The 15,140-nt window shown below is 41.7% G+C and overlaps 1 protein-coding gene and 1 pseudogene across 6 annotated transcripts in view; both read left to right on the plus strand.

Annotated features, from left to right (window-relative positions):
• The window catches only part of LOC139466846 (1-phosphatidylinositol 4,5-bisphosphate phosphodiesterase delta-1-like), a 102,281-nt gene that overhangs the window by 41,002 nt on the left and 46,139 nt on the right, over positions 1 to 15,140 (plus strand). The window contains exon 1 of one of the 6 annotated variants that reach the window (XM_071248581.1): positions 12,855 to 13,318. The exons of the other annotated variants lie outside the window; for them this stretch is intronic. Within the exon in view, the coding sequence (XP_071104682.1) occupies positions 13,270 to 13,318 (49 nt within the window). The 5' untranslated portion in view covers positions 12,855 to 13,269. Of the gene's footprint in view, positions 1 to 12,854; positions 13,319 to 15,140 lie in introns of those variants that run through there. 6 annotated transcript variants of the gene reach the window in all.
• Positions 49 to 1,740, plus strand: LOC139466876 (uncharacterized; annotated as a pseudogene).

Consider the following 15,140-nt stretch of genomic DNA (forward strand, 5'->3'; position numbering starts at 1 on the left):
GGATTGTTGTTTCGACATATGTCCCCAATACCCCATGCTTGTCTCCATATGAAAATTGTGTGTCAGAATAGGTCCTCAGTACCTCATGCTTGTCTCCATATGAAAATTGTGGGTCAGAATAGGTCCTCAGTACCTCATGCTTGTCTCCATATGAAAATTGTGTGTCAGAATAGGTCCTCAGTACCTCATGCTTGTCTCCCTGTACCTCATGCTTGTCTCCCTGTGAAGATTGTGTGACAGAATAAGTCCGGAGTACCTCATACTTGTCTCCCTGTGAAAATTGTGGGTCAGAATAAGACCTTAGTACCCCATGCTTGTCTCCCTGTGGGGATTCTGGGTCAGAATAAGACCTTAGTACCTCATGCTTGTCTCCCTGTGGGGATTCAGGGTCAGAATAAGTCCCCAGTACCTCATGCTTGTCTCCCTGTGGGGATTCAGGGTCAGAATAAGTCCCCAGTACCTCATGCTTGTCTCCCTGTGGGGATTCAGGGTCAGAATAAGTCCCCAGTACCTCATGCTTGTTTCCCTGTGGGGATTCAGGGTCAGAATAAGTCCCCAGTACCTCATGCTTGTCTCCCTGTGGGGATTCTGGGGCAGAATAAGTCCCCAGTACCTCATGCTTGTCTCCCTGTGGGGATTCTGGGTCAGAATAAGTCCCCAATACCCCATGCTTGTCTCCCTGTGGGGATTCTGGGTCAGAACATGTCCCCAATGCCCCATGCTTGTCTCAATGTGACGATTCGAGGGGTGCACATTATGTTTTGTGTTCACAATACTAAAGAAAATATGGAATGCATTTTAAGCAAAGATAACAGTGTACAGGTGTATAGGGTTTACATGGCATTGCAAAGTGGGAACTTGAAAGGAAAGGAACTGAAACGCTAGATTAGACTTGCTGATAGCTCTGAAACCGGAGGTGAAGACTTTTGATAAGGGGAACACATTTTCAGTCAAGCATGACCTAATAACAATGAAGGGGCAGGGCCTGGGGAATGGTCTTGACCCAGTGCCGGCCCGCTGAGGTACCATGCCGCAGGTTAACATTGATACCCACTCAGACACAGTGTACTGACTCTGAGCCGACCAGTCCTTGTTTTAGCCCCTTATGCTGAGCGCCAGGAAGGAATCACAAGTACCTCCTTTTAATGTATTTTGGTTTGATGAGGCCAGGGGTTGAACCACTGACTTCCACTCTCCAGGCAGACACTCTGCCCACTAGACCACGGAGGTTATGAGGGAGATATGAGATTGAGTGCTGTAGTTATGGTACACTTCTCGAAGATTTGAACTTCACATTGACAACAATATTTCCATTGTCGTGAATCGAGTCTGAACTATGAGGAAGGACCATCAGTGGAGAACTAGCACAGGACCAGATTTTCTCCACAACCATTTCAATGCTATTCCTCAAACAGAAGACAAACAATAATGAATGGTTTCAGTTTTTAAACAGAAACAGTAGCAAGCATCAAGGAGTGTTAGTGTTGGAGTGTTATAATTAAGGTGCTGGTTGAGTCCCTTTGAGGCAACAGTAAGATGTCGGTAGTGCTGCAGAGACTGCGAGGACACGCCCGTTACTCCCAGTCGGGGGTGTGTGTGAGTGAGGACTGGTTAGACTGGAGTGAGACGGTTGCCAACGGAAACAGGTACATAGTTTATGGGGATTCCGGTATGCCAGATTTGAGTCATGTTCCCAGGATCCGGCTGGAGGAATTCCTTGAGGGAGTCAAGTGTGAGTAGTAATGTGCTCTGGCGAGAATTAACATTTAATTTATTGTGGTATTGTTTTTATTGGAAATTCGGGTCATTTTTTGTTCTCTCTTGGCTTCTTAATAATTGACCAGACCTGTGAAGATTTCGGGGTAGAAAAGGTCTTCAGCAACCCATACTTGCCGTTAAAGACGACTATGCTTGTCGTAAAAGGTGACTAACGGGATCGGGTGGTCAGGCTGGCTGACTTGGTTGATACATGTCATCGATCCCAATTGTGTGGATCCAAGCTCATGATGTCAATCACTAGATTGCCTGGTCCAGACTCAATTATTTTACAGACTGCCATCATATAGCTGGAATATTGCTAAGTGCTGCGGTAAACAACTAACAAACAAAATAATTGACCATGTGCAAACCTATATCCTCAGTGAGATTAAGATTGCAGTAGTTTGTAAGTAGTATATTCATCACATAATGACTTAGTCTATGGATGTGATAAACCTATTCCATAAACTTTGTACCACTGATCTGATGAATATTCAAATGAGATCACCTAGCAGGAACTACTTTCAAGGTCTATACATTGATGACAGTGATAGCTTGCTACAAATTGTTGACTAATGTCCCCAATAAATAGGGGTTTTAAATGTGTGGCCGATTGTGTTGACAAACATGGCTGAAAATCATTTGCCACTATATATGAGTGAGTGAGTTGGGTTTAACACCACTTTGAACAGTATTCAAGTTATATCACTGCATGTCAGCTTAATGAGGGAGGAGAGCCTGAAGTGATGCAGGTGTCAGATGTTTACAACTTTGGTGAAACCCACAAGCACGGTTCTGATGCTGACAAACTTAGAGACATACCACAATCATAGGTTTCTGACATGTACAAGGGACACAACTCTGCACAGTGACTTGTGGTGCCCTAGACAACCCTTGCTCCTCACTGTATGTGAAAAATGTGGCCTTTCATTCCAAAATCGTATTCATATACTGTTTCTAAAAGGCTTGCATGATCCAATTGTATTCCTAATATATGATATTACTGATACGGAGACTCACTTGGCTCATGATCTCTATGTATCACTGATCTACCAAGCCATCACAATACTATTGTCACATAGTAATACCCTGTCACTCAGTGGGCTACGTACCACGCCTACAGAAGGGTAGCTGCACATGATGTTGGCAATGGAAATAGCCTAATGGAAACAGATGCTGAGGAAATAAGTAGCAATAGTATTTTAATCTTTCTTGAGAAGTAACAGCATTATACACCAATCAAGGATGTTACATTACTCTGCCAATGATATAATCAGCTAGAGCAGATACTGACTAGTGGATAGTCTCTCATCATTGCATTATGATGCTAATCACTCTCTGCATCGATAAACTGGGTCGGTTGAACATTTTGTAAACTGAAATCAAATTATATCCACCGCAGATCAATTCATGTCCTGAGCTGGATGGCTTGTTATCATGTGAACTCTGGTAAAACTATTGTCAATTACAATCCCATTAATTGATTATGTGGACGATTCATCTGTGTATTATGAGGCATATGGCGGATCACATACCTCATAGTCATGTCGGGAAAAGCAGGACTCATTGTTCCGTTTTTGAAGTCTGATGAATTATAACCTATCCCCCAAAAAAGCTACCCTTTTTTAAATTAAAAAACTTGTCAAACATATAGCATAGTCACATCCATTACAAACATTTAGTAAAGAGAATGAACCTTCTGTTTCTAGAAGTGGATAGTTTTGATTACTGGAAACAATTTAGAATATATTTTCCTCTTCTAAACACATTGACTCTTCCCCCCCGAGAAGATCGGGGTTAGAATTGTTCTTCAGTAACTCATGATTCTTGTAAGAGGTGACTAAGGGGATTAGGTTATCCGGTTTGCTGACTTGGTTGATGCATGTCATCGTATCCCAATTGATCGATGCTCACGATGTCAATCACTGGATTGTGTGGTCCAGACTTGATTTTTTACAGACAGCTGGAATATTGCTGAGTGCAGTGTTAAACAACAAACAAACAAAACAGTGACTCTCACAATGGATGCCAAATAATATAAACCATCAAAAAGTGTTGCTTTAAGTGTACTGCTGGATTAACATATAGTCTCTGAAATGAACATATTTTACAGAAAAAACAGTGAGCCCAGTGAGTCCATAAAAAGGAGCCCAGAGACTTTCTTCATTGTCGGATACTGCAGCAATCTAGACTTGCCAAACATTATAGACTTGCATGGCCTGTAATGGACATATTTGTTTGCGGGTCTGTATGAGAGACTGCCAGAAGGGTTATCTCCCTTAAGATGTCCTTAAGGTTACACGCAATCTCTGTTGAAACGTTATAGACATTGTTTTGAATTAACTAAACATTCAACATGTTCAACGGCCATTACCTGTATGTTTGTGCACAGTTTGATCTTAGAGCAGCAATAAGAAAAAAAAAATGACTAGCTTAGCTTGCTCTTTTTCCGAGGACAGGAAGCTAAACACACCACCCCCAGTTCCTCGCCAAATGTCACAAATATCTTTGGTCACATTCAGCATAAGTCATCATGTTGAAAAAGACAGCACTAAATATAGAAAAACATGGTCAGTTTTATTTACTGGATGGATGTTCATTTCAAAAACATGAAAATCTTACACAAAATCATCCAACCACAGCTTCCAGATGATTCAATCTTCACTGAAGGCTCTCTACGAAAACTGCTTGTTGAATGACTGATTTGGTAGGACCTTAAGATACTGACTCCCTGCAGCTCCCTGGAGAGTGACTGTGCACTCAATGGACAGATATTCCCTGTGATGTTACAAGCACAGTCAGTAAAGTCACTTGTTATTAACATTTCATCCAATTTTCTTTTCTAATGAGATGTGAGATGTAGTTTATTTATAAAATTCTATTTTCTTTAATGGATTGTGTTCTCAAGGGACAAGTCGAATTCTTGCAGGTTAACACGGTAGTGATAAAAGAACGCATTCTTCATGAGAACGCAGCTTCCTGTCTGTCATGCTGAACAAAAAATTCGAAACAACATTTCTGGCAGTTTTTGTTTCACACGTTAACGAGTAAATGTAATTAGTGTCTCAGAGGCAAAGGAAATCATATTAAGGAAGTGCTTTATCAGCTATAAAAATAAAAAAAATATTTAATTAAATTTATATAGACTTACCATGTTTCAGTAGCCTTAAGTGACTTACTTCCACATATAGAAACTTCTTCTGAGCTGCCCTACACAACTTCAGTCATCAGTTTACACGTCTGCTTCATCCATTCATTGTAGAATCAGGGCAGTGGAATAGCCTCATGGTTAAAGCATTCGCTTGTAACACACTGAAGACCCGGGTTTGATTCCCTGTACAGGTGCCGTATGTGAAGCCAATTTTTAGGGCCCCCTGTTGAAATATTGATAGGTGTAAAATCAAACCCTATTCACTCACTCACTCACTCACTGACTCACTCACCCATCAACCCACCCACCCACCCACCCTCCCACTCACTCACTCACTCACTCACTCACTCATAATACATCTTCATCTTCAACTCCTTCATCTTAACTGTGCTTTTTTGAGATTTCCTGCATCTTGACGGGCGGTGGGGTAGCCTAGTGGTGAATTTGTGAAGCCCATTTTTGGTGTCCTCCTCCGCGATATTGCTGGAATAGTGCTGAAAGCGGCGTAAAACCATACTCACTCACTCCAGCAACATAAAGCGAGTCATGGTCTCACTGCATAAATTCACTTTGTTTTCAAAATACTTGTGAACTTAATTCAAGTCTTGTTTTCTTAAGGATCATATATCCCACTTATGAGACACAATCTTATTAAATGGTTATATATTAAACACACTAGACACCATCTTGTTAAATGGTTATATATTAAACACACTAGACACGATCTTGTTAAATGGTTATATATTAAACACACTAGACACGATCTTGTTAAATGGTTATATATTAAACACACTAGACACGATCTTGTTAAATGGTTATATATTAAACACACTAGACACCATCTTGTTAAATGTTTATATATTAAACACACTAGACACGATCTTGTTAAATGGTTATATATTAAACACACTAGACACGATCTTGTTAAATGGTTATATATTAATCACACTAGACACGATCTTGTTAAATGGTTATATATTAAACACACTAGACACGATCTTGCCAGAGTTTTCACATTTTAAAATGATTATAAAAATACATCAACCACACTTCAGACATTTTTAAATGTTTCAATGTATCTGACACAAAAACTTACTTCCTATTGATTATGTAAATGTAATCATAAAAATTGCTTGATTTGTTGTTGTGTGTTTTATTGCTACTGTGATAGACTTGAAACTCTGCCAGCATGTGGTTCCTGGAAGAGATATGACTGTTTTCTCCAGGCACACTGCGACCCCATCGCTCATTCTATTCTTCTTGTAAAGGGGCGTGATATAAATGGGAATTGTTATCAAATTTAGCCATTCTCACAATACTGTGAACTTGAAAAGGATTTGCTTGTTATTTTAAAGTGAAGCATGATCTATACAGATATAAATTTTATACTCCGGAGAGATACAAATAATGAGGGTATGTACAATGTATGAGTTATAAGTGCATGCAGTCTGTAAGTGGTTTGTTTCGGGGAGGAGACTTTTATGAAACACAGTAGCTTCTGAACATTAATCATGAATTTAGGATCATAATATAAATAATTCATATTATGAGCTTCAAGCGTTAGAAGCTTTTAGCACATGTGTAGCACTTGCATTATAAATGTTGTGCCGGGGTGTTGGACTGTACAGCGCGGCCATGATAGGGAGTGCGGCCTGCTTTGGCTACTTTCCTTCTGTCTTTCAATGAGTTGTTAAACGAAGCTACAGACTCAGATATATTGTGAACAAACAATGAAATATTTGATTTTAATGCAACTGATACTTTACTAATTACTACCTGAACTAAAATAGCATGTGTTACATCCATTTAACACGTATGTTTTTTTAGAATTGCCTTTTACTTTGTGTGAGTTCATTGCTGTTAAAGGTTTTGTAGAGTGAGGACCAAACTTTGTGAACGTCAGGGCTTCTAGAGGGAACTGGTGGCCCAGTCGTCTAAGGCGCTGCGATTCGCTGTGCAGAGTTGCATTCCTTGGGCACGCCAGAAACCTATGATTGTGGGTTTGTCAGCACCAAATCCGTGCTTGTTGGTTTCACCGAATGTCTGAGACCTGCATCACCTCAGGCTTTCCTCCCATATTAAGCTGACACGCTGTGATATAACTGGAATACTGATAAAAACTCACTCACTCACTCACTCACTCACTCACTCACTCGCAGCTTCTAGGTTAGAATTGGTCTTCAGCAAATAATGCTTGTTGTAAAAGGAGACGAACGGGATTGGGTGGTCAGGCTCACTGACTAGGTTGACATATGTCATCGTATCACAGTTGCGTATGTTAATGCTCATGATGTCAATCACTGGTTTGTGTGGTCCAGAGTCGATTGTTTACAGACTGCTGTCATATAGATTGAATACTGCTGAGTGCAGTATTAAACAAAAAAAACAAAAAAATGTATGCCAACATACATGCACATGTGTATCTGTGTGTGTGGCTGCTTGTACTAGTCCTGACTATGTTTCAGCTTTATAGTGCCAGCCCACAGAGAAAACATGAGATCAGTATCAGCATAGATACCCACTCAGACACAGTATACAGGAATATTGTTCAGTGCATTATTAAACAAAAAATAAACAAACAAACATAATGAAAAAAAAGATGGTCACAAACAAAAACAACATTCAAGTCAGATAAAGTAGATTTTTGACAACCTCAATTGAATTAGCTAGCCCTGTCATTGAGTCCGGGCCAAGACCCCCTTTAAGGACAGTTTGTTGACGATGTTTGTAACAACCTCAATTGAATTAGCTAGCCCTGTCATTGAGTCGGGGCCAAGACCCCCTTTAAGGATAGTTTGTTGACAGTGTTTGTGTTTCATTGTGTCAAGGTCTCAATGAATATCAAACAGTGGTTTACATCCTTCTGGTAAATTGCTGAGTGAACTTCTTTTCAATCAGAATGTGATTGATGCTGAGACAATTGGACAAAATGTCACCGACTTTTCATGAGTGTCAATATTCTACAAATGTGCTGGAGTCGGATGCATTGTGATCAATAACACAGATAAATATTTCACTATGCACAATTGATTTTTGCCAAGGATATTAAGTTACATACAGTGCCTTGCAGAAAGAGAAGGTCATTGAGATAATGTTGTGAACACAACAATAAAGAAATGTCACTTGTCACAGGCTTGGGAAATGTTTTGTGAAAGTGTTTAGATTCTTGAATTTTATGATGAATTCATTTTATTGCTTGTTTTTTACATTTTTGAATGTTTATCTGTATTTGAATTATTTTGATTGTGGCAGAGATTTTGTTTTACAGCAATAAAAGACCTTTACCAAGCTTTGCTCCAAGGCTGTATTGAAATGAAAGTGCATGGATGTGTAGTAATTCTATCCTGCTAATAGGCAAGTCTAGATTTGGGGACAGTCTAAGGGTTCCTGTCTCTTATAGGGACAACTTGTTCTTATTATTTACATAATCTAGAAATTATGATTTAAACTAATAATTATTGCTTTAGAGACGTTTGCAAGTCTACCCTTGATCCCTGTATGGATTGTTTTGTGTGTAGTTCTTCCTTATTTGGGAGCAGAATATGAAATGTTTACTCTGTTATGGAATTAATGTGAGCAAAGTTATAAGAGACTTGCAATTGGAAGTAGTTCAGAAATCCAACTTTGCAAGTTATGCTTCTGGTGCAAATTCCTCTTCAACCTAACATTTTCTTGGGAGGTCGGGTAGCCTAGTGGGTAAAGTGTTTGCTCGTCATGCTGAAGGCCCGGGTTCGATTCCCCACATGGGTACGATATGTGAAGCCCATTTCTGGTGTCCCCCGCTGTGATATTGCTGGAATATTGCTAAAAGCGGCGTAAAACCATACTCACTCACACTGGTGTTCCCTGGCGTGATATTGGTGGAATATTGCTAAAAGCGTCGAAAACCATATTCACTCACTCAACCTAACATAGGCTGAATAAAAGTAACTGTGTGTGACTGCTGAATTAATTAGAAGAACTTCACTAAGGGATGTGCTATTGTCCATTAAGTCAAATTCTTAACAAGGTGATTAAGTGAAATGGGGTTTAACATTTTGTTCAAGATTATTGCACTTATATGCCAACATCATGCTTGTCGTAAGAGGCCACCACCCTGTTTACACCCATCATCTTTACACCCACCCCCTTTACACGCACCCACCCTCTTAACACCCACCTGCCCTCTTTACACCCACCCTCTTAACACCCACCTGCCCTCTTTACACCCACCCCCTTTACACCAACCTGCCCTCTTTACACCCACCCTCTTTACAATCACCCTCTTTACACCCACCCTCTTAACACCCACCTGCCCTCTTTACACCCACCCTCTTAACACCCACCCACCCTCTTTACACCCACCCTCTTTACACCAACCTGCCCTCTTTACACCCACCCTCTTTACACCAACCTTCCCTCTTTACATCCACCCTCTTTACAATCACCCTCTTTACACCCACCCTCTTTACACCCACCTGCCCTCTTTACACCAACCTGCCCTCTTTACAATCACCCTCTTTACACTCACCCTCTTTACACCCACCCTCTTTACACCCACCCACCCTCTTTACACCCACCCCCTTTACACCCACCTGCCCTCTTTACACCCACCTGCCTTCTTTACACCCACCTGCCTTCTTTACACCCACCCCCTTTACACCCACCTGCCCTCTTTACACCCACCCACCCTCTTTACACCCACCCCCTTTACACCCACCTGCCCTCTTTACACCCACCTGCCTTCTTTACACCCACCCCCTTTACACCCACCTGCCCTCTTTACACCCACCCCCTTTACACCCACCTGCCCTCTTTACACCCACCTGCCTTCTTTACACCCACCTGCCTTCTTTACACCCACCCCCTTTACACCCACCTGCCTTCTTTACACCCACCCCCTTTACACCCACCTGCCCTCTTTACACCCACCTGCCTTCTTTACACCCACCTGCCTTCTTTACACCCACCCCCTTTACACCCACCTGCCCTCTTTACACCCACCTGCCTTCTTTACACCCACCCCCTTTACACCCACCTGCCCTCTTTACACCCACCTGCCTTCTTTACACCCACCTGCCTTCTTTACACCCACCCCCTTTACACCCACCTGCCCTCTTTACACCAACCTGCCTTCTTTACACCCACCCTCTTTACAATCACCCTCTTTACACCCACCCTCTTTACACCCACCCTCTTTACACCCACCCACCCTCTTTACACCCACCCACCCTCTTTACACCCACCCACCCTCTTTACAATCACCCTCTTTACAATCACCCTCTTTACACCCACCCTATTTACACCCACCCACCCTCTTTACACCCACCTGCCCTCTTTACACCCACCTGCCTTCTTTACACCCACCCCCTTTACACCCACCTGCCCTCTTTACACCCACCTGCCTTCTTTACACCCACCTGCCTTCTTTACACCCACCCCCTTTACACCCACCTGCCCTCTTTACACCCACCTGCCTTCTTTACACCCACCTGCCTTCTTTACACCCACCCCCTTTACACCCACCTGCCCTCTTTACACCAACCTGCCTTCTTTACACCCACCCTCTTTACAATCACCCTCTTTACACCCACCCTCTTTACACCCACCCTCTTTACACCCACCCACCCTCTTTACACCCACCCACCCTCTTTACACCCACCCACCCTCTTTACAATCACCCTCTTTACACCCACCCTCTTTACACCCACCCACCCTCTTTACACCCACCCACCCTCTTTACACCCACCCACCCTCTTTACAATCACCCTCTTTACAATCACCCTCTTTACACCCACCCTCTTTACACCCTGCTTCCCTCTTTACACCAAGCTGCCTTCTTAACACCCACCCTATTTACAATCACCCTCTTTACACCCACCCTCTTTACACCCACCCACCCTCTTTACACCCACCCTCTTTACACCCACCTGCCCTCTTTACACCCACCCTCTTTACACCCACTCACCCTCTTTACACCCACCCTCTTTACACCCACCCTCTTTACACCCACCCACCCTCTCTACACCCACCCTCTTTACACCCACCCTCTTTACACCCACCTGCCCTCTTTACACCCACCCACCCTCTTTACACCCACTCTCTTTACACCCACTCACCCTCTTTTCACCACCCTCTTTACACCCACCTGCCCTCTTTACACCCACCCTCTTTACACCCACCTGCCCTCTTTACACCAAGCTGCCTTCTTAACACCCACCCTCTTTACAATCACCCTCTTTACACCCACCCTCTTTACACCCACCCACTCTCTTTACACCCACCCTCTTTACACCCACCTGCCCTCTTTACACCCACCCTCTTTACACCCACCCTCTTTACACCCACCCACCCTCTCTACACCCACCCTCTTTACACCCACCCACCCTCTCTACACCCACCCTCTTTACACCCACCCTCTTTACACCCACCTGCCCTCTTTACACCCACCCACCCTCTTTACACCCACCCTCTTTACACCCACTCACCCTCTTTTCACCACCCTCTTTACACCCACCTGCCCTCTTTACACCTACCCTCTTTACACCCACTCACCTTCTTTACACCGACCCTCTTTACACCCACCCTCTTTACACCCAGCCTCTTTACACCCACTCACCCTCTTTTCACCACCCTCTTTACACCCACCTGCCCTCTTTACACCCACCCTCTTTACACCCACCCTCTTTACACCCACCCTCTTTACACCCACTCACCCTCTTTACACCCACCCTCTTTACACCCACTCACCTTCTTTACACCCACCCTCTTTACACCCACCCTCTTTACACCCACTCACCTTCTTTACACCCACCCTCTTTACACCCACCCTCTTTACACCCACCCTCTTTACACCCACCCTCTTTTCACCCACTCACCCTCTTTACACCCACCCTCTTTACACCCACTCACCCTCTTTTCACCACCCTCTTTACACCAACCTGCCCTGTTTAAACCCACCCTCTTTACACACACCCTCTTTACACCAACCTGCCCTGTTTAAACCCAACCTCTTTACACCCACCCACCCTCTTTACACACACCTGCCCTCTTTACACCACCCTCTTTACACCCACCCACCCTCTTTACACCACCCTCTTTACACACACCCACCCTCTTTACACACACCCTCTTTACATCCACCATCTTTACACCCACCATCTTTACATCCACCCTCTTTACAGCGCCTTCAGCTAACATTCTTCCAGCAGGCAGGGGTAAGAAGTGTTAAAAATCAGCAGGGTAAAGGTTAAAACAATGACATAAACATACATGTCCTGAAGACAATGGTAGACAAACATACATGTCCTGAAGACAATGGTAGACAAACATAGTTCTCCTGTTCACAGATCTGTTGAGTCAAGAACAAGAGACAAAATGAATGTGTTATCATATAACCCATTTAAGATCCTCTTGAAAAAAAAATTAAAAAAAGAAGAAGAAAAGTTTCCCAAAAGCATATTTTCATATAAACAAAGAATTATTATATTTTGTAAGTTCGGACCTGAATTAATAATTAATAATTTATAATTTGGTAAAACAGATACCTAGCCTGGAAAAATGAATAAATTATTCAGAGGCTTTTCTAAACAGGTTATATAAATAAGTAATGTACTCTCTATACCTGTTCGCTGAAGTCATGACATTCCCTCTGCAGTGTCGTCTTTAGTCTTCAGAAGGAAAAGCAGATGTTTGTGAAACTGGAATGAAATATGCCATCAATCAGTGCTGTTTTCACCAGTGTATGTAAGTTGACATTTTGGGATATGCTTCGTCTGATGTGTTTCCGTCACCTATGACATACCACAGCTTATAAAGATCATTAAAAGCTGATTGCAATGTGTCCACCATGATTTGAGAGGAGAGCTTTGGACTTAACGACCAGACACTGATAATATTTTCTAAATTGTTTCTCTCTCAATTGACTAAGCAAATATTTGGAGACAAAGTTTTGCATGTCCACTACGTGACTTTGACTCAATTAACGGCTTGCAGCCATGTTGGATGTGCCAGCGCTGTCCCAAGGTATCCACTTGCAAGTGTATCATATCTTACCACGCTTCATGCAGGTTTTCACTCAAGCGAGCCAGTGAAAGAGGCCTGATCGATACTACGAGAAGGGAATTCTTCTCTGAACAGCTAGCTGTGTCAACGCAGGTGGACATCAATATGAAGGGAATTGTTAGTGTACAATATATGGAGCAATGAGGAGGGGATATGGTTCATTCAAGGAATGTGTCCAAAGAAAGAGCAGCTGTGAAATGAGAGGACAAGTTTTTCATGTGTGGATTATGGTACTTAGTGCAGAGTCTCTGGGTCCACTTGATGCTTATATGTGAAACTGTTTAGGAGATATACGTTTATCCGTTTATCCGTTTATTATGTCGGCTTCGGAGGAGGATAAAGAAACCGATGAAGAAAATGCAGAGTGTAAGTTTTTGTTCCATTGAGTTTATATGATACTGATCAGGCCCTTTTTATTGAAGTTTTGTCGACTGTGTATAATTGTTTTTCTAACAGTTTATGAAAATTACTATTCACAAGGCTCTATTCTGTAAACAATTTAATCTGACATGGTCTGGTTATGTTTAGATCTTGCTTTGATTCTTTACTAAAATATGAATTTCATAAAATATGGAAAATTTAATTAGATATTTTGAACATATGTCAAACGATGTGTCATTTTGATGACAGTACTTTTAGACATACATGTTTTAAGAATATTTGAGACTTAATCGTTTAAACAAGATGTTCCATAAAAAATGACCCTGCATTAATTTGTACACGTATGATCATATGATGAAAGTTGATGAAAGTTGATGAAAGACGATGAAAGACGATGAAAGACAATGAAAGACCCGCACAGGTGTGGCGACCATTACGGTGTGGTCAGTGTGTTCGAGAGCCATTCAATACTATTGACAACCAATAGCCTCGTAAAGGAATATAGATTTCAACTTGGACCACAATGTGTACCACTCTGCTGTACTGGTGTATGTAACACAATAGAAATATTTTCCTCAAAGACCCAAGACAATAAATTCAAATTGAATACAAATTCAGTCTAGAATGATTTGGCAATTCTAGAAAGCGCTGTGTTCTGGATTCAATTTGTGTTTTATTTTGTAGATATATATCTTTAAATGATACAACTTAAATTCTGGGACTAAATATGTCAGTCCTTTGAGGTTAATCGCAAGGAACAATGAAGAACGAAGTGTGGTTTATTTCACGATGAAACATCATCTATCATCATGTCATTTCTGGGGATTCAAATATGTGCTCACAACTTGATGGCGTCATTATCGGAAGACGGTATTTTTGAGAGGGAAGTGTCCAGTAAGTTGTTCCCCATAGATGTAGCTGGGCTACACAGATAAATGCAGTGGCCAAACAATTGCATCCCAAAGTGGGAGAGATATGACAGTCGGTATTAGGAGAAATGGTAAAGATGATCGATGGGAGGATTGTGAGAATATGCGGGAAATACCAAACTTAACCCACCTGTTCCTTAAAATGACTTGTCTGGCATTTCTGAGGTCAGATTTTTTTCAAAGAGACCTCATTATTAAAATTTGGGTTAATATTTTTAAAGCTTGTACATTTTATGAACATCCTTAAAGAGGCTGTACATAATGTTGATATCTAATAAAAGAAATAAATCACTCATGGTCGTTGTTTATTGCACAATGAAACACTGCAGGGAGAGTAAACCACTCGGGGTGCGCCCCTCATGGTTTATTCTCCCTGCAGTGTTTTATTGTACGATACGCAACACCCACCAGTCGTTGATTTCTGAAATAAACCTCTATATACAACTGCACCCACAACAGACATATTAAAGTCAGGAGTATTTGTATTAGTCTTCATGCCAACATCGGGCAGGTTTTCATCTCGCTGCACAGAATGCTTTCCCAGAGAGTTGTTTCATTAAATTTTAATTCAAACGATTAAAAGAGAAGATTATCTGTTTGACCTATCAGCCATGATAGCCGTGTTCCACAGAAATAATGTAGATAAGGCTTATAGGCCGGTGTTTGGGAATCTTAGCTTTTAATGACTCTTCAGGTTGTAATACTGGTAGTTTTTTTTTATATGTTAATTTTTTTCAAAAATGTCATCTTGTATAAAATTAACATTTTAGAATTGTTGTTTAAATTCTGTCACAAACTGATTAATTACATGTTTGACAGCCATGAAGATTGTTGGATCTCAAGCTAGAAACTATATACCTGTGAACATATTCCACGGT

Source organism: Haliotis cracherodii, unplaced genomic scaffold (assembly GCF_022045235.1).
Source record: "Haliotis cracherodii isolate W230 unplaced genomic scaffold, xgHalCrac1.p SCAF_19, whole genome shotgun sequence".
NCBI classification, from domain to species: domain Eukaryota; kingdom Metazoa; phylum Mollusca; class Gastropoda; order Lepetellida; family Haliotidae; genus Haliotis; species Haliotis cracherodii.